This window comes from Pelecanus crispus, chromosome 11 (assembly GCF_030463565.1).
Source record: "Pelecanus crispus isolate bPelCri1 chromosome 11, bPelCri1.pri, whole genome shotgun sequence".
Classification (NCBI taxonomy): Eukaryota; Metazoa; Chordata; class Aves; order Pelecaniformes; family Pelecanidae; genus Pelecanus; species Pelecanus crispus.
The window spans coordinates 31,294,188-31,311,480 of NC_134653.1; the positions used below are offsets into that span (position 1 = coordinate 31,294,188).

A 17,293-nucleotide genomic window follows, 5' to 3' on the forward strand; every position below is an offset into this window, starting at 1 on the left:
GGATTTGGGCTATGCTTGGTACAAACCACGCCTAATATGTTAATATGTAGTCTGTCTTTGTAATGTGTTGTTGACTAATGTGTCTTTCTGAATGAGGGGAGAGAGCTGGGGGGACGCACACACCAGAACCTTTTCATCTGTTTCTATTTATTTTTCCAGGTGCCAGTGGCAGGTGGAAGCTAATGGTGTAATATCTCCAGCCCTTACACCAAGTCCTTCTCCATTGCCTCTTACTATAGATGAAGATAGAGAATTTACATATCCTTCTGATGTTCTAGTGCCTCCCGTTGGACACTATTTTGATCTGCCTAGAATTAGGCTGCCTCCAGGAATCATGATAAAGCTCAGGGAAATTTCTGGACGTGCTCGGCCTCAGTTTAGACCTAGTATAAAGTAAGTAGTCATTGTTTTGCTGTATTTTTCTAACTTGACTTTTATTTTTTGAAATATTTGGTGCCAAAGAAAGAGAGCTAAAAAAGCAATGGTAAGGATGCAGCATGTCTGTCATGTATGATGGTATGCATTTAATATTCTGTAAATACTTGTTTGTGAATGCAGCATCTAGTGAACTGTAAATATGAATTGTCAAAGTTTGTCCGTTATTCTTGCTTAATCAGTTTGGCTTTACCTATAACCCTAGGGAAGTGATTCAGCCAGAAGTAATGGAGGAAATGGTAGTTTCATGTGTGATTAAACATTTGAATTTGGTTGATGCACTCCAGTCCCTGATAAATTTCCAGTATCAGGAAGAACATGCTGAAGAATATGATTTACTTTGTAAAATTATGGGAGAGACCTTTAAGAAGCTAAATGCCATGGAGAGACAATTGCAGGTAAAAATAAAATTACACAAAAAACCAGAAGGCTTTTTTTGAGAATAAAGGTGTATTAACAGCATTTTAGAAACATAGAAATGTACTCGGATTTCTTCTTTTAAGATCTCTCTTACTCCTTAAGATGAACAACTACAATAAGTGTTGTTATTTGTCTCTTTATTAGAGTGTGGCTGAGCTGGAGCAGAAATGGCAGAATGAGGTAGATGACGCCATGCATGGGAAGCTGGAGAACAATGTCCCATTCTTTTACGATTACCACTTCAATGAGGTAAGCATTGTGGCTGCTGTGTGTGCTCATGCTTCATGCTGCTCTCTCAATACCTGTTCATCCTTTTCCTTCACTTTGTTTAGAGCAAGATGAAAGAACTAGAACTTCTGTGTTCAATGAAAGAAGTTTCTTTTGATGGAAGCGATCTTGAGAATGTGGTCCTGGCATTAAGGTTAGTAGCTGGCTGTGGAATGTACCATTTAGGCAAGGTACTTAAAAGATAGGCAGCTTTATGCAGCTGTGGAATTTCAGCGAGTTCCAAAAATAGGTATGCAGGGTTAAAGTTGCATACATACATAAACACTTATTGAAGTAGGCACTTGAATTTCATTGTACCCTGTGACACTTAATGATGTGAAACAGAAGCTGGCACTAAATGTTTCAAAAACATTTTATGTCTAATTCCATTATAGGCTGATAGACCTATAGAAAGAAAACAATCTTTGGGAGCAGCAAAATTCAGATGAACTTCTAACCAGGGATGCAGATACTTTAAAACTTAATTTTCTTTTCTGTCTAGCAATAGCTGATTAAATTCTTAGAAAAATTTGTGCTAAATATATTAATATTACTACCTATAGCTCCTAGTACTTACTAACAAACCATTTGGTTATTTATTTTTTCTGCTTTCTACTTTATTGGCATAGAATAGTTTGATGCCATATGTTTTCTTTAAAATAACCTTTCTCACAGTAACGCTATTTCAGAAGGCATTAAAGCATAATTGAGTGTTCACTGCTTTTATTTTTCTTTCATAATCTTAGGGAGAAGTTTTTTCAAGAGGTGAATTCACTGATACAGAAGACTTCGCATCCCCTAGCAAAAACGAAAACATTAGTTAAGAGCTTGATGAACAGAGCAGAGCTATTACTACATGTCACTATTGCAGCACAGTCTGGTATCACAAGAAGTATATCTGGTACCCCTGCAGAGACTCCAGGTATATATCTCATTACCAACATTGTATGTTCTTTTTTTTTTCCCTGAAGATAAAATTTATTCCTTTTCTCTTATTTTCCCTCTTAAATTAACTTTTTTTTTTACTTTTTCAAATTAAATAAATTCTTTTACAGTATATGAAATTGAGTCTTTGTTTTCTGATTTACGTAATGATAAATTAAGGTCTGTGTAATAATACATGGAATTTTAAACTTTAGTGTCCTGAATTATTGGGGGAAAAAATGCTTAACCTATTCAAAACAAAACTAACTTGAAACAATACCTGAAAACAGGAAAGTCCTCAGAACTGAGTTGCAAGTTCTTGCTTAGACTGTGTTTTCCCCATCCTGTGTTATAGCTTTCACTGGATTGTCCACAGTGATTTTAAAAACAGTTTCTAAATAACATCCTACACCAGGAGTGACATTCTTTCATATTGTGTAATATTGCAGCCTGTAAATCGGCATCTGAAACAAAAGTGATATCTCATGCAGTCCGCCAGCCTGTCTTCCTTCGCAGCATGTCAGCACCATCTGACTTAGAAATGATTGGTAACGAAGATATCGAGTTTGCTAGATCAAGTCAAAGGTATACAAGGGTTTATTCCACTAAGCTGCTTTACGCTAACATGGCCTGTGTTGTTAAAATCGCCGTAAACTTTGCAAGCATAAAACTTTTTTTTCTTTTCATTGGATCAATTTACTGCTGCCAGGTGTAATTATCATATATTCTCTTAGGCGACGCCATGTTACCAGCCATAGAAGTAGCTCTTTCACTCTTCTCCAGTCACTGACTATTGAGGATAGCAGAGATAAACCCACGTACAGTGTCTTACTGGGGCAACTGTTTGCTTTCATTGGAACGAATCCTGACCAAGCGGTATGTCACTTTAAATGTGCTAAATAATTATATTTTCAAATTCCAACTTCCACAAGGAAGGGAGGGGTCTTGCTTGTGTCTCATTAATGAAAACAAACAAACAAAATCTTGTAGGTGTCCAGCAGCAGTTTTCTGCTAGCTGCTCAGACAAGGTGGCGTCGTGGGAATACAAGGAAGCAAGCCCTAGTGCATATGAGAGAGTTGCTGACGGCAGCTGTTCGGGTTGGTGGTGTGACACATCTTGTAGGCCCAGTGACCATGGTACTTCAGGGAGGACCAAGGTTTGCTTATTTCTCTGAAAATAACTAAATGTTTCTGGTCTCTGTAGAACAGAGTAAATTGCTTTGCACAAAGAAAACCCATGAGAAGTCACTAGCTGTGAGGGCTCAAGCTTGCAGAACAAAGCTTGCAACAACCACTTTTATTGGCCCTTGTGGGGTAAAAAGGCACAAACTTCTAAGAAATGCTTTTATTTGGCAGTAGATGAAATTTCCTTTCATACTGGGATGACATGTGGGACAGATATGCATATAGGGTATCTTACTCTCCTGACTTATTTCTAAACTCATGTTAATTAGGTATTAGTGGTAAATTTAGCTGATACTAGTACTGTCATCTAAATTTGATAAATATTTTGTAAGTATTTTGTTTGTAGTCAAATTTCAATCATGTCTGAGGTAAAACTACCATACTATCTTGTTTACATACATTTCATCCTAAAACATTCAGTGACTTGCAGTTTTGCTTCAAAATCTTCCTTGAGTAATTCCTGATATGTGCTGATTATTTTTTTTTTTTTTAAAGCTACATTTGGAAGTTTGTTCATTTTATTTAACCTAGAAAGCCTACCGTTTCAAATATCTTAACTACCAACAGAATTGAAGAGCTCACGTGTGGCGGGATGGTGGAACAAGTCCAGGAAGCTTTTGGAGAGACTATGACGTCTGTGGTCTCGCTATGTGCTCGCTACCCCATTGCTTGTGCAAATAGCATTGGCCTCTTATGCACTATACCTTACACAAGGTATGAAAGTATTTCTTTCAGAAAGGGAAGGAGGGTATACACAGCTGTGCTTATTAGGTTTTGCCTTAAGGAGAAGCATTATATAGTATAAATATATTCCCTTTCTTCATAATGGGGGGCATCTGAGAACATCCTGTTAAATTTTCTCAGAGTAAAGAATTTCATCTGGGGAGGACAAGGGAGAGGCAGAACCATCTTTCTGCAAAGCGAAGTAACTAATTGCTGAGTTAACAGCAAGTTCTGGATTTTCATTGTGTCTGTTGTTAGCGACTGAAAAGTTACTTAAGTAAAATCTGAATTTCTCTTCTCATACAGGAGTGAAGAGAAGTGTTTGGTACGTAGTGGCCTGGTACAACTCATGGACCGGCTTTGCAGTTTAAGCAGCCAGACAGAATCCAGTTCGAATGAAAAACAGACTAAGAAGCAGAAGGTGGCCACCATGGCTTGGGCTGCCTTCCAGGTGCTAGCCAATCGGTGTGTCGAATGGGAGAAAGAAGAAGGTAGGAACACTGCCAGCTATTTCTGCTGTCCACTTTAGAACTGCACAAGTACCTGAGAAGTTGTAAATGTATTTAAAGTAGGGCATTTGCTCACCGTGACTTTAGTACTGTTTAGGTTCTTTAGAACACACAAATGGATAGAACACTCAAGTGTTTTAGTTTTTTTTTTTAATTCTAGCTTTTCCTCCTCATGGGATTGTTTGTTGCAGGTAATTTCAAGTCTGCCACTTGGTTCTGCCTAGGCATAACCATAGAACCAGGAGACTCTGAGTGATCACTTATGCCTTCCTGCTGTGTTAGGATTCACCCATAACATACATGAACTTATAGACACGTGGCTGTTGGCTAATGGAACACAGATGTTGTATCAGGTTTTATTTTTAGAGACTTTTTATATTTATATAAACATTTTGCTATATATTTTTTACTGTTTTTAGTTTATGGGTAAGGAATTTGTAGATGTGTACATGCATTTTTGTTAATTACAATTATGCATTCTTGCATTACTTTTAAAGGTGGTTCAACAGAGGCTGTTCACTCTGGTCTGGCTCGTCAGGTCTCCAGCCTCCTTACCAACCACCTCGCACGAGCTACAGAGTGTTGTGGTAATCAGGCTGCAGGAAATGATGCGCTGCAAGATGTTCTCAGTCTTCTTAATGACCTGTCAAGGTACTAGGCCATTGTCTCTGGAATATTTTTTTCTATGTATGAAAGCAGGTGAGGGTTCTTTTGGGTTGTTTTGGGGATTTTTTTTACAGTACAGAAAGTAAGATAACTTTCAAAACCGTTCTAAAACTTGGTTGTAAACTGACATTTACTCAATCTTAGTGTTTAATCAGTGCTGTCAGGTTATGTAGGAATTGTTGCAGATAAGGCTTTGTGAGACGCTGAAATATTTTTTAAATTACATCCTGAAAATAAATGAATTTATTCTTTACAAGAGCATTGTTAAACAATCAATTTTTTTTTTCCCCCTTTCAGGAGTCACATAGGTAAAGCAATCCTGAGCCAGCCAGCCTGTGTGTCCAAGCTTCTGTCTCTTCTCTTGGATCAGCGTCCTTCGCCAAAGTTGGTCCTTATAATCCTCCAGTTGTGTCGTGCTGCACTGCCTCTCATGAGCGTTGAGGACTGTGGAAATGTGGAATTGCCTCCCTGGAGTTACTCTGTACCCTCTCTGAACAGTGAACAGGATGATCCCAGTGACCCAGCCTCCAAGATTGCCTCTCTGCTGTTGGCAAAGCTGGCAGATTATGTAGTACCAGGTACCAGCATCATCTTGGTGTCATGCTAACTTGAGAAATTGCCAAGCAAGTCATGTTTGTGCAAGGAGCTTTTGTATTGACAGAAAGCTCAAGTAGGAAAAGGTATATGTCAGTGTTGAAAGATAGGATATTTCTGTGACTTCTGATCTGTTTCTTAATTTAACTGTTCTCAGGCTAAGTTGTGCGTCACAGTGATGTTTTAGACATGTCTCAGGTATGTTAGCATTAGTTTCAAGGGCAAGAAAGTTTGTTGATGGAGCTCATGGTTGTGTGTTTTTCTTTGTTTTGGTTTTTTCCTTTCTACTTCAAGGATGCCAGACGGTTCTTTCTCCAACTGCCTCTGAGCCAGATACTACTTTGGCAAAAGCCAGCCCTAAAAATTCCATAAAAGGCGATAAAGATCCTGGAGAAGAAAGCGAGGCAGTGGATGGTAAACTTTCTATTTTTATTCATAAACGGGAAGACCAGTCATCCCATGAAGTCCTTCAGCCATTACTAAGGTAATCTTAACTCAGTGGATTGGAATTAGCAACCAATTTTGCTAATTCCATTTCTCTCTTTTTTTTTTTTTTTTTAGTGCTACAGCTGTGGAAAAATGCATCCTAATGCATCCTAGACATAATAGTAAATGAGAAAGCAAAATGTCTTCCCAATTTGTTGTATTTACTGGCAAAATTATAAGATAATACAAAAATGGTTTATAGGGCTGATGCTTAGTGTACTGTTACCTGGATAAAAATGCATACCACTATACTGAATTTGTGGTGAGGCAGCAGCAGAAAGAATCTAAATCCCAGTGCTTCCTGGACTTGTCTGTTTTGTAGAAGACTATTTAGCAATGATGAGAGCAGCAGAGCTGAAACGGAGCAGAGTATACAGATGTATAAAAGGAGGAGGGGGATGTGAAGTGTGACGTTTTGGTTCTGCCTTGCTTACAAGCCACGTAAGCCACTAGCAAAGGAACATAAAAGCCTCTTAATCTGTCTGAAAACTGAAAACAACCACATGAAAAATTATCTACTTACATGATGCTCCATCAGAAAAATTGAATGTATCTTGTTATAGTATTACAGACTATCTATGTAGGACTAACAAATAGAACTGTCAAAGCAAAATGGCTTTAAAAGCATTGCTTTTAATAATGCATATGCTGGATAATAATTTACTATTACAGCTTCTTTAGTATTCTTAGTACCCACCTGGATTTTGAGGTCTCTGAATGTCAAGCAGCCAACATTATCACCTCTTGCATTTTGTACTATTTCTCATCTTCCCCCACTCCAAGTTGATTTTGAACCTGTGCCCTAAAAATGATACTAAAAGATACAGCTGTTGGGTGTTCTTAGGTGAAAGGTTAACTTGGAGTCCTCAGGCATTTGTGTTCAGTAAAAGCCAATTTCATGGCGCTTCTTTTTGAGGCGGAAAGGCTTAAATTGCTATGCAAATAACTACATTCAAGAGTATTAAATTCCTTTTGTAAATTACAGTGCAATTGGGTATGTCCTTAACTATCAAGTATTTCTATTACTGTTGAGCAATTCAGTATGCGAGGGTTGCTTTCAAATAATTTAAAACCACACATAATATATTAAATTGGACTGTATAGTTCAGATGTATTTTCCACCAATGAAAACAAAGCTGATGTGTTTTGTTTTTGCTTTAATAGTAGCTCAGAAGGTCGTCCATTCCGACTAGGAACTGGAGCCAATATGGAGAAAGTGGTGAAAATGGATCGAGACATGACAAAAGTAAGAAAAGGAATAACTGAAGAGTTATTCAACATTGTAAAAATTGGTGGCCAGTCAGAATTCTTGTTTTTTACTGATGTTAAATCCCCTTTGTTAAATGTTGTTTAATTTACAGAACTGTTCAGAAAGATAACTTTTTATGTAATATTAGCATTTGTCCTAGTTTCAGCTGGGATAGAATTAAATTCTGCACCACCACCAGCCCACCCCCCCCCAGTAGCTGGTATAGTGCTGTGTTTTGGATTTAGTATGAGAATAATGTTGGTAACGCACTAATGTTTTAGTTGTTGCTAAGTAGTGTTTGTACTAGTCAAGGACTTTTCAGCTTCTCATGCCCTGCCAGTGAGAAGCTGGGAAGGGGCACTGCCAGGACAGCTGACCCAAACTGGCCAAAGGGCTACCCCATACCATATGGCATCATGCTCAGTATAGAAACTGGGGGGAGTTGGCTGGGGGGCGGACTGCTACTCGGGAACTGACTGGGCATCGGTCAGTGGGTGGTGAGCAATTGCATTGTGCATCACTTATTTGGTATACTCTTTTATCATTATTATTATTATTTTCCCTTCCTTTTCTGTCCTATTAAACTGTCTTTATCTCAACCCACGAATTTTACTTTCCCCCGCCACCCCGATTCTCTCCCCCATTCCATTGGGGCAGGGGAAGTGAGCGAACGGCTGGGTGGTGTTTAGCTGCCTGCCGGCTTAAACCACAACAGCATTATATAGTTATTGATGTAAATACAGGGGTAAATGATGAAAAAGAATTTCAGCTAATGCTTCCTCCAACTGTTGTAAGTCATGTTTAAGCCCCTTTAATATTCTCTTTCCTGAAGTGTTTAATGCACATTGATAGTATGAATTCTAAACCACATATTTAAATTGAATTTTGATGTATATTTTCAGACATGTTCTTGAGTATTTGCACCAGAAATACGCATGTGTGGCTTTTTGATCAGAGGAGAGAATCTATACTGTTAAGCTAAGAATGGAATATTAAAGGCAATGAATCCACATTGATCTGTCATCTCTTTGTAGATGAGAAAAAGCAACAGAAAGGATTTGTCTTATGACTGTGACTAATACATACACAGGAGGATGTTTTTGATATGTTCTCGGTACTTTTACATATGCAGAGGGAGGAGAGTTAAATGCATCACATAGTGTGGCCAAATAGAGCTAACATTAGTATTTGTCTTATTTCAGAGTGGCTGCTGTGAAGTTATTACAGAAGAAGCTGCTGCAGCTCTTCGAAAGGCAACTAAGTGGGCACAGTCTGGTCTAATAGTTAGTGTTGGGCCACCCATAGAAACCGTCAATCCAGAAGCTACTAGTGGGTTGTCCACTGGGGACAAAAAGAAGACCGCACAAACATCTATTTGCAGAGAGAGGAATTCTGAGCTCGCCAGGTAGGTCGCTTTGATTCTATAGTTGAGAGTCTAGATTCTGCTTTTCTGTATACCAGTATTTGTAGTGCTCCAGAAAATAATCTGGGTATTCATAAAATTCTCTTTTTTGCGCTGTGTGTTGTTGTCGACAACTGAAGCTTCTTTTCCTTCTCTTGTTTTGAAATTAATTGGCAAATTCCTTTCTTCTTCTGTATAGGACGGATCCTGTGAGGCCATTCATTAGTGGTCATGTTGCAAACAGCATGGCAGCAGAGGTGATCGCTTTGTTACATAGCTTGTTGATGGCACCAGAATCAAATGCAGCTCAGATATGGACAACAACTGCTGAAAAAGTAAGCAAACAGAAGATCAAGTATCAATTTCTACACCAAGCATGTATCAAGTAGTTCAGAGAACTTAATTATTAGGAATTTCCGAAGCTACTCCTTTCTGATTTACTACTTCTAACGCTTCAAACTGGGATGTGTAACTGCATAGAAGTAGCCCTTTCTAGTAGATGGTATCCATCTGATGTCTTAGGGTGGAATAAATAATCAAAAATTATCCAGCATTACAGAATATGTTGTCATTCTGTAATTCACCTGTCATTCTTTTCAGTAATTAATAATGCTGTCTGTTTAGGGAGTTATCTTGCCTTTGATGGGTAGTTATTCTACCTTTGCTATCCAGTCCTTTTTGCCATGACCTCTGAGGGTGTAAAGTGTTGGCTGGAAAGTATAGCACATTGCTTTTATGTGCCTCTGAATCCTGTAGCACCTAATTGGTTGCTTAGGCTAAATCCTTGAGTGAAGACTTTTGCTAAGATTATATACATAACTCTGATTCTGAAAGTTATTGTGGAATGGAGTCAGCTTTGATGGTGTTCACACTTCAGAGAACTTAGAATATTCTGAGTTACATAATTTTCTTCAAGAACAAAAATAATTCTTCTGAGACTGTGTGTGGGCTGGAGGCTTGGGGCGTTGTTTTTTGTTTGAATTGTGCTTTGAAGTCATTCTCTGGTATTTTTGCTTCTGTCTTCAGGTTCTGTCTCGGGCTCTGATGTACATTCCACAACTCGGGAAATATGCAGAGAGTATTTTGGAGAATGGGAGCAGCAGTGGAAGGAAACTTGCTAAACTTCAAAGAATTGCTCGGCAGGCAGTAGCTGCCCTTTGTGCTCTGGGTGGCTTTAAGGAAACGATTAAAATAGGTTCTGAAGTTCAGGTAATTGAGCGCTGTCCACCCTTTGTATCTTAAATGAGAATTGGTGCTTTTGACGATGTTTTGCCTGCACTGGCATACTTGTGAAGCAGTGTGCAGATTGCCTGTGATTGTGAAGCAGTTGCAATAACACTTGCAGAGACTGCTATTGTGTGTTATTCCTGTTTCCTAAAGTACCCAGCTTGAATTGTGTGCTGAGTTGGTGTGTGGTGTTAAACACTCAGTGTTTCTTGTTTCTAAAGCCTTAAATCTTATGCAGGCCTTCTTTGGTTGTAGGTTTTAGGTAAAGGAATAGCAGGAAGCGTTGGAGTTGTGGCATCTATTAATGAACAAGAAGGTATAGCAACGGTCAAATTTCCACCTACCAGTATAGACAGTAGAAAGACCTCACAAGCATCAGACACATTAACTATTCCATTATCTAGGCTCTGTGTGCCAAGATCTGAGGTACGGTAGTTTTAAGAATCCGATATTAAGTATAATATAAATTATTTTTATTTTTGTCATAGAATACTGGCAATTAATCTACGGCATGTAAAAAGTCTGTTTCATCGTTGATTAAATATTATTTGTAAAGTTTGCCTCATTATTTTAAACATATCTTAACAATATCTATATTTAAGTTCTCATTCAAGTAACATGGATATTCATCTTTCAGTGCTTAAAGATGTTCCATTGCATACTCTGTTGGTTTTCTTGGGGTTTGTTTCTGTTTTTTCTTTTTTGACTGGTGTTTGGTGCTGGTTTTGTGATAGTACAAAATGAAAATTAACTCCAGGTAATAAAACGCCCTCATTTCTTAGAAACTAACTACTTGAATTTAACTTTTTACCGTGCCCCCCCACCATCAGGCATTGCCTCTTCATAAACTGTCCATTACTGAGAAGGTAGTACAGGCAGTCCAGTCCATGTTGCTTCCTCAGGAGGGAAGTCTATCTATTCACACCTCACTTCCTGCAACAGGAGATGGCTCAACTCCAGTAATGGCAGTGGTCCGGCTTCTTGCTGAAATAAGAACCAGGTGAGTCATTGGGTTTTGTGCAGCACCCCAGTCTGTTTTGATACCATACAGAAACGTTCAAGAAAATTGCATGGGTTCTTGTTTTCTTCCTCTGCGGGTATTGACATACGGCAGCAGGGGACAATGCAAAAATTCTTGTTTGCTTCCTTAAGTACATTTAGTGTCTGGATGTTGTTAAAATGAGCACCAAAAATAAAGTGCCCCCTGTAACACTGACAATGCATTGAGCGAATGCTTCACATAAGTAAATGTTACGAACCAGGGGAAAGCTGTCATTGTGGAAGTTCCAATGGATAGCTAAGCAACCAGACAAAGAAATAGATCAGTTGGTGTGCTGTCTTTTGAAATAGTCTGGATTTCAATACATGTAAAGACAGCTTTGAATTCAGCGTACGCTTCTGTAATGCTTTAAATGTATTATTTTTTCCATTAAGAGCATGCCTGGTGATGGCTCAGCTGTTAGAAGACAGCTCATTCTGTGAAGAATTCATTCAACAATGTCCAGCTGCGGTAGAAGTTCTTAATTTGGTGGCGCAGGAGTGCAGCCCTGGTAGGTATTCAACACGCTCTTGCAGCTTCATTGTCGTATTCAGTTCAGAAATGTAACATCTTTTAAAATCATTTCAGTATTTTGTCCTCCAGCCGCTTAATGTTTGATAGCTAGCACAGTATGGCATGTCTGCAGAGCTGTTAACGTAAGAGTAGCTGATAATCAGACTAAATAATTTTAAACATTCGGCATAAAGTTTAGGCCAGAACGTGATTATCCTATGCATCACAGAAGATGCAAGTCCTGGGACTAGCTCTCCACTACTATGCTTCTGAACCCTCTCCTCTTTTCTTGCATCCAGTGTAACCTACTCTGTATTCCTTGACATTATAATTTATATGTTTTCTTTTTATGACCTTTTTTCCTGTATTAAGAAAGCATTGTAAAAAACTTCTTATCACTGAGCTCTTGATTTCCTTCCCTCTTATTTAAGCAGTGGGCCCAGCACAAGCCTTAGTTCAGGGGCACGTTTTAAGAGCATGTCAGAGCTTTTCATTGGAGGAAAAGTGGCTGAAGCAAAGGATGTTAGGGTAGGAACCGAGTGGATTTCAGTACGATCTCCAGTGTATAAGGGAGCATACTGATTTTTTTGATAGTAGGCATAAATTCTTTTGACTTCCTGCTTTTGCTGGGTCATAAACTTACTCCCTAAAATGAACTTTATGTCTTAACATAACAGTGTCCTTGCTAACCAAATGTAAATTAAACATAAGGAAAACAATTGCTTGTATACATTTGATTTTGTTCTTAATTTTGTTGATTGGGTAAGTGAGACTATTTGATCAGATCTCTTAAGATGCAAATGTCATATTTGTTTCTATTTATCGATATTAAGATTGCATTGTTGGACTCGGGTAACTAGATTTGCTTGGAACCTCATGACTTGCTTTGGTTTGTTGTTACAGGGGAGAGGCTCCTTGTTGTAGAAATGCAGTGTGAAAGGTTACGAATGTTGTATCGGGACTGTGCTCGACCTCCCCCTCCTCCACTCCAAGCAGACAGAAGACAGGTGAGCACAGAAACAGTGCTGAGTCTTCTGCCCCTTGCAAATTAAGCCAGCCACTGAGTGCAGAGGGGTCTGCCTGTGGTGCTGGAGCCAAACTGGTTGGATTCTTATTTAAACATTTCATTTGATGTACCTTTCTGTAATGGGATGTGATTTGTTGTGATTGCAGTTGTGGTAGTTGCATGTGTTGTAGTAAATGTGCACTTCATGAAAGAATGTGTCATTGGATTTCAGTAGATGACTTCAGCTGTAATTGGTAGAATAAAATGCTTTGTTCCTGTTTGTAGCCCAAAGAAATCACTTGGAGCCCATCAAGAGTGTTTCCCCCTGTACGAGCATGCATGTTTTCATCGCATCTCACAGCTGTGACCTTTTTGGCTGATCCTAGTGCAGGTGGAGGACTACCTCGGGGCACATTTATCTATGCCACTTCACCAGTTCCAGTACAGGTAAGAACCCATAACTGTACGATAGTTTGTGTCATTTAATATTCAGTAGTGCATAAAAAGAAAGAAAATTTTCTATTTTACCTATATTTTGTAAATAATTTTAAATAATAATTTTAAATTATCATTATTTTTATTTCTAGGCACCATCATTCTACTGGGAGATTGAAATAGTTTCCTATGGAGATACAGATGATGACACTGGACCAATAGTTTCATTTGGATTTGCTACAGAAGCTGAAAAACGGGATGGTGCTTGGACAAACCCAGTGGGCACCTGTCTTTTTCACAAGTACGTTGAGATGTACATCAGAAATCATGGTCTTGCTCAGTACCTTTGTAAGCTGCTTAGGGAGGTGTATTGTGAGCACATTGTAGTAGGCAACACGTGCATTTTAATTGAAATGTTAAAATGATGAACTAGAATATCTCCTTATGAAAATGAGAGTTGAGTTGCCTTACTTAGACGTCAGCTGGTAGCAAGTTGTAATCCTTACTTGTTTCAGTGCTCTCTTTAATTTTCTTCTTGTGTTACTTCTCAGCAATGGGCGAGCAGTGCATTACAATGGCTCCAGCTTGCTGCAGTGGAAGAGTGTTAGATTGGATGTGACTCTTTCTCCCGGTATGTAAGAGTACAGCTAACTTGCTTATCTGGTAAATCAGAAAATCCTCTAAATGTAAGGGAAACAGCGGATGAGAAAACAGATTAAATCCATGTTCTTCTTTTGATGATTATCATTTTTCTACAGGTGATGTAGCAGGAATTGGATGGGAAAGAACAGAAGGAACACCACCCCCTCCAGGGCAGCCAGCCAAAGGCAGAGTTTATTTTACGTATTGTGGGCAGCGACTTGGGCCATATCTAGAAGATGTCTCCGGTGGAATGTGGCCAGTTGTCCACATTCAGAAAAAGGCAAGTTTTTAACAGAACAGCAACAGCTTGATACATATTCTTTCAGAAATATTAAAAACATTATATTGAAAGTATTGAGCCTGCTTACCTATCTATGAAAAAGTACAGTGGAAGTTTTTACCTTTATTGAGTTCAGCTGAGGTATTCCATTACCCTTCCCAGGTGCATATATGTTTTGTCATTATTTTGAACTTTTTCTGCCCATTAGGACACTAATGTACAGCTGGCTTGATGAGATGGCATTATTCTGTCCTAGTAGCCCTCCTATTAGTATTCCTTCCCAGCAGTGACCTTGCTTCAAAGTATACTAGTTAGGTATGCTGTATCTTGAAGCTAGAAAAAAGGCAAGTTCAAAGTTTCTATTTAGAAGCTTCATACTTTCCCTGCTGCATCCAGTTTTATAGCTAGCAATGCTGGGAAAACCATATGGCATGGAGATGTGATCAGCTTATTCCTTTGGCTGAGTTTTTTAAATGATCAAAGAGAAGGATCAAAACAGTCCACAAGTCATCTTAATGCTTTTATATGCATCTTCTTTCAGAACACGAAAGTCCGTGCTAACTTTGGATCTCGTCAATTTGCCTATGCTGAAGGACAGGCTCACAGGAATGCTGCTGATCTGTGTATTGACCTAGCTGAAGAAATAAGTGCCAACTTTGAAGCGTTGCCTTTTGCCATGGCTTCTGATAGTGATAACGATGCTGGCACCAGCATAGCTTCTGATCCTGGGACCCATGGACCTCCTTGTAGAATTGCTGCTGTTGCTACGGCTCAACAACGTAAAGTGATGATTAATATTTTTTAAAAACCTCTTTCAGGAGAAATTACAATCAATTAAATAGGAGTTAAGTACATCCTGGCTACGGTCCTTAGGTACTGCCGATTTAGGTAAAGCAGTACAACATTATTGTCAAATACGTGCTTACTTGATTTTTAGACAAGGCAATTAAAAAAAAAAAAAAATCTTACTTTGGTCTTCCTTTATATGGATACACAAATTATTCTCAATGCAACTGTAATGAGAAATTATCTTATTAGGGCTTTGAATACAGTAAGGTGTTATAGTCAATTGAATCAGCCAATTGATTACACTATGGCAAAATGCATTACATTTCCACAGACTGATTGGAGACCATGGAATGCAATGTATCTCAAACTTCATAGAATATTTTTGCATGCTTTCTAGTGCATTATGATCTCATTATTTCCATATGTGTTTTGCAGAATATGACAGTGACACATCTTGCCACTATAAAATGGAACTAAGCTATGAGAACTTTATCACATCGGGCCCTGATCCTCATCCCCCTCCTATTGCAGATGATGAAAGTGATGATGATGATGACGATGATATTCCCCGGGTGAGGAGCGTGGCAAGCTCTGCCTGCTATAACTTGTGGTCTAAATACAGATCTTGTAATTCAGATTTTTAAGTTTTGCTACACAAGGGTTTTCCCTGCTTCCTTTAAGGAAAATACAGCTGTTGTTAACTTTTCTTTCTTCTTGGTGTTCTAAATAACTTTTGTAGGAGGATCACTATGCCCTGTTGGTTAAAGCCTGGGAAACTAAAGTTTTCCCTACAATTAGAAGAAGATTCCGTAATGAGGCTGAGAGGAAGTCTGGGTTGGATCAGATTAAAGGAGCTTTACAGTTAGGTATGGCTATGTTTATTTCCCTGCACATTGTTTTATATAATGTGCAATAAGTGTGAAGATAACACCTGTGTTTCTTTTATGTTTTACTGTATTCAGGGCTGGAAAATTTAAATTAAAGAAAAAAATTTGCTTACTGTTTTCATCAAGTGCTTATAATTTGGTTTGGGGTCATGAGTTTTCTTTAACGCTTAAGTTGGACTATTTAAATAGGGAAAATGGCTTTAGAAATAGTGGCAGAATTTGTTGTGCTGTTGTGGATACAGAAACACTTTGGAATAACAGTTTGGGAAGAAATTATCTACATGTGTTTTCTGTCTATGACTATATCAAGGCAACACTTTTGAGGAACACTTTAAGTGGAGATTTGTAAATGAACACTGTTCTGTTTGTGGGGAGAATCACCCTAAGAGCAAAGTAAGAATTCTGAGCCCTAATAAGAAGTATACAAGTGTGTCTCAGGAAAGCTCTGCTCCCTATCTGTCAGCCTGACTGAAAGAATATTTAAGTAATTAGCTCATCGGCTTATGATGTCAATGAGAATAAGAACTTTTATTTCAAGTGGCTGGGGAAAATAACTAGCACTCCCTTCTGTCTACCAGGAATGGTTGATATAGCACGACAAACTGTAGAATTCCTCTACGAGGAAAATGGTGGAATCCCAAGAGACCTCTACCTTCCTACTATTGAGGATATCAAAGATGAAGCAAACAAATTTACAATTGATAAAGTACGAAAAGGTAAGGTCAGCAAAAAGTATCTTGAGGGGAAAATGAAAGCTAAGGGGCTCTGGTACTTGGAATCTACTGCATAAATTGTCAATCTGAGGAAAATGCTGTACCTTAAAAATTGTGTTGTCCTTTTCTGACCAGGTCTCACAGTGGTGACCCGCTCTCCTGACAGTAACAATGTTACCAGTAGTGCTGTTGGAACAGCTTTACCCAAGTTTGCTATTCGTGGGATGCTGAAGACATTCGGTCTTCATGGTGTTGTTCTGGATGTTGATTCAGTGAGTAAAGATACATTGGGAGGGCTTTTAATGTGTCAGCATCACACATCTGTGAGCGAATATGAAGTGTACTAAATTGCTTAGAATGCTGATTTGGTGCTCTTTTTGAAGGAAAAAACATATTATCATTACTGTGTTTATTGACAGTGTTGGTTTTGGTGTTCCAGGTAAATGAATTGGTACAAGTAGAGACGTATCTCAGAAGTGAAGGAGTTCTGGTAAGATACTGGTATCCTATTGACATGTTAGAAAGGCCACCTGCTGGTTATAGGAGGACTGCAACAAATGGATTGGTTACCCTGGATAATACCAATATCCAAATTCACAGGTAAAAAAAAAAAATGTAGTTAGAAGGTGTTTGTATTATCTGACTTGGTCTATAGCATTTCCTATAGTACAATTATCGACTGCAACCTTATTTTGAGCAGTAGTAAACTTCTGAATCTTGTAGTTGTCGGATTAAAGCTGACAGAGTTTCCTGTTTTAATGGGTAGTGGGGGTTTGATTTTTTTTGTAATAAAAGAAATTGGTTATAATTGTCTTGTTGGAAGGATTTTACTTAATCATGTGAAAATGTTTTTATACATGCTGGTCTAACAGGTACCTTCCTTGAAGTTTAGGTTTCTTGTA

General features: G+C 38.5%; 1 protein-coding gene across 2 annotated transcripts in view; it reads left to right on the plus strand.

Moving 5' to 3' along the window:
* The window catches only part of HECTD4 (HECT domain E3 ubiquitin protein ligase 4), a 76,472-nt gene that overhangs the window by 39,393 nt on the left and 19,786 nt on the right, over nucleotides 1-17,293 (plus strand). For both annotated transcript variants that reach the window (XM_075718423.1, XM_075718424.1), the window contains exons 25-55: nucleotides 160-393; nucleotides 641-833; nucleotides 1,000-1,104; nucleotides 1,188-1,276; nucleotides 1,869-2,044; nucleotides 2,496-2,631; nucleotides 2,781-2,922; nucleotides 3,037-3,203; nucleotides 3,799-3,945; nucleotides 4,261-4,445; nucleotides 4,961-5,114; nucleotides 5,427-5,707; nucleotides 6,018-6,207; nucleotides 7,374-7,455; nucleotides 8,661-8,863; nucleotides 9,060-9,195; nucleotides 9,887-10,069; nucleotides 10,343-10,513; nucleotides 10,918-11,087; nucleotides 11,522-11,637; nucleotides 12,543-12,646; nucleotides 12,931-13,092; nucleotides 13,233-13,381; nucleotides 13,632-13,711; nucleotides 13,839-14,002; nucleotides 14,544-14,781; nucleotides 15,227-15,363; nucleotides 15,531-15,657; nucleotides 16,257-16,394; nucleotides 16,527-16,663; nucleotides 16,831-16,991. In XM_075718423.1, coding sequence (XP_075574538.1) covers nucleotides 160-393; nucleotides 641-833; nucleotides 1,000-1,104; nucleotides 1,188-1,276; nucleotides 1,869-2,044; nucleotides 2,496-2,631; nucleotides 2,781-2,922; nucleotides 3,037-3,203; nucleotides 3,799-3,945; nucleotides 4,261-4,445; nucleotides 4,961-5,114; nucleotides 5,427-5,707; nucleotides 6,018-6,207; nucleotides 7,374-7,455; nucleotides 8,661-8,863; nucleotides 9,060-9,195; nucleotides 9,887-10,069; nucleotides 10,343-10,513; nucleotides 10,918-11,087; nucleotides 11,522-11,637; nucleotides 12,543-12,646; nucleotides 12,931-13,092; nucleotides 13,233-13,381; nucleotides 13,632-13,711; nucleotides 13,839-14,002; nucleotides 14,544-14,781; nucleotides 15,227-15,363; nucleotides 15,531-15,657; nucleotides 16,257-16,394; nucleotides 16,527-16,663; nucleotides 16,831-16,991 — 4,857 coding nt within the window. The remainder of the gene's footprint in view (nucleotides 1-159; nucleotides 394-640; nucleotides 834-999; nucleotides 1,105-1,187; nucleotides 1,277-1,868; nucleotides 2,045-2,495; nucleotides 2,632-2,780; nucleotides 2,923-3,036; nucleotides 3,204-3,798; nucleotides 3,946-4,260; nucleotides 4,446-4,960; nucleotides 5,115-5,426; nucleotides 5,708-6,017; nucleotides 6,208-7,373; nucleotides 7,456-8,660; nucleotides 8,864-9,059; nucleotides 9,196-9,886; nucleotides 10,070-10,342; nucleotides 10,514-10,917; nucleotides 11,088-11,521; nucleotides 11,638-12,542; nucleotides 12,647-12,930; nucleotides 13,093-13,232; nucleotides 13,382-13,631; nucleotides 13,712-13,838; nucleotides 14,003-14,543; nucleotides 14,782-15,226; nucleotides 15,364-15,530; nucleotides 15,658-16,256; nucleotides 16,395-16,526; nucleotides 16,664-16,830; nucleotides 16,992-17,293) is intronic.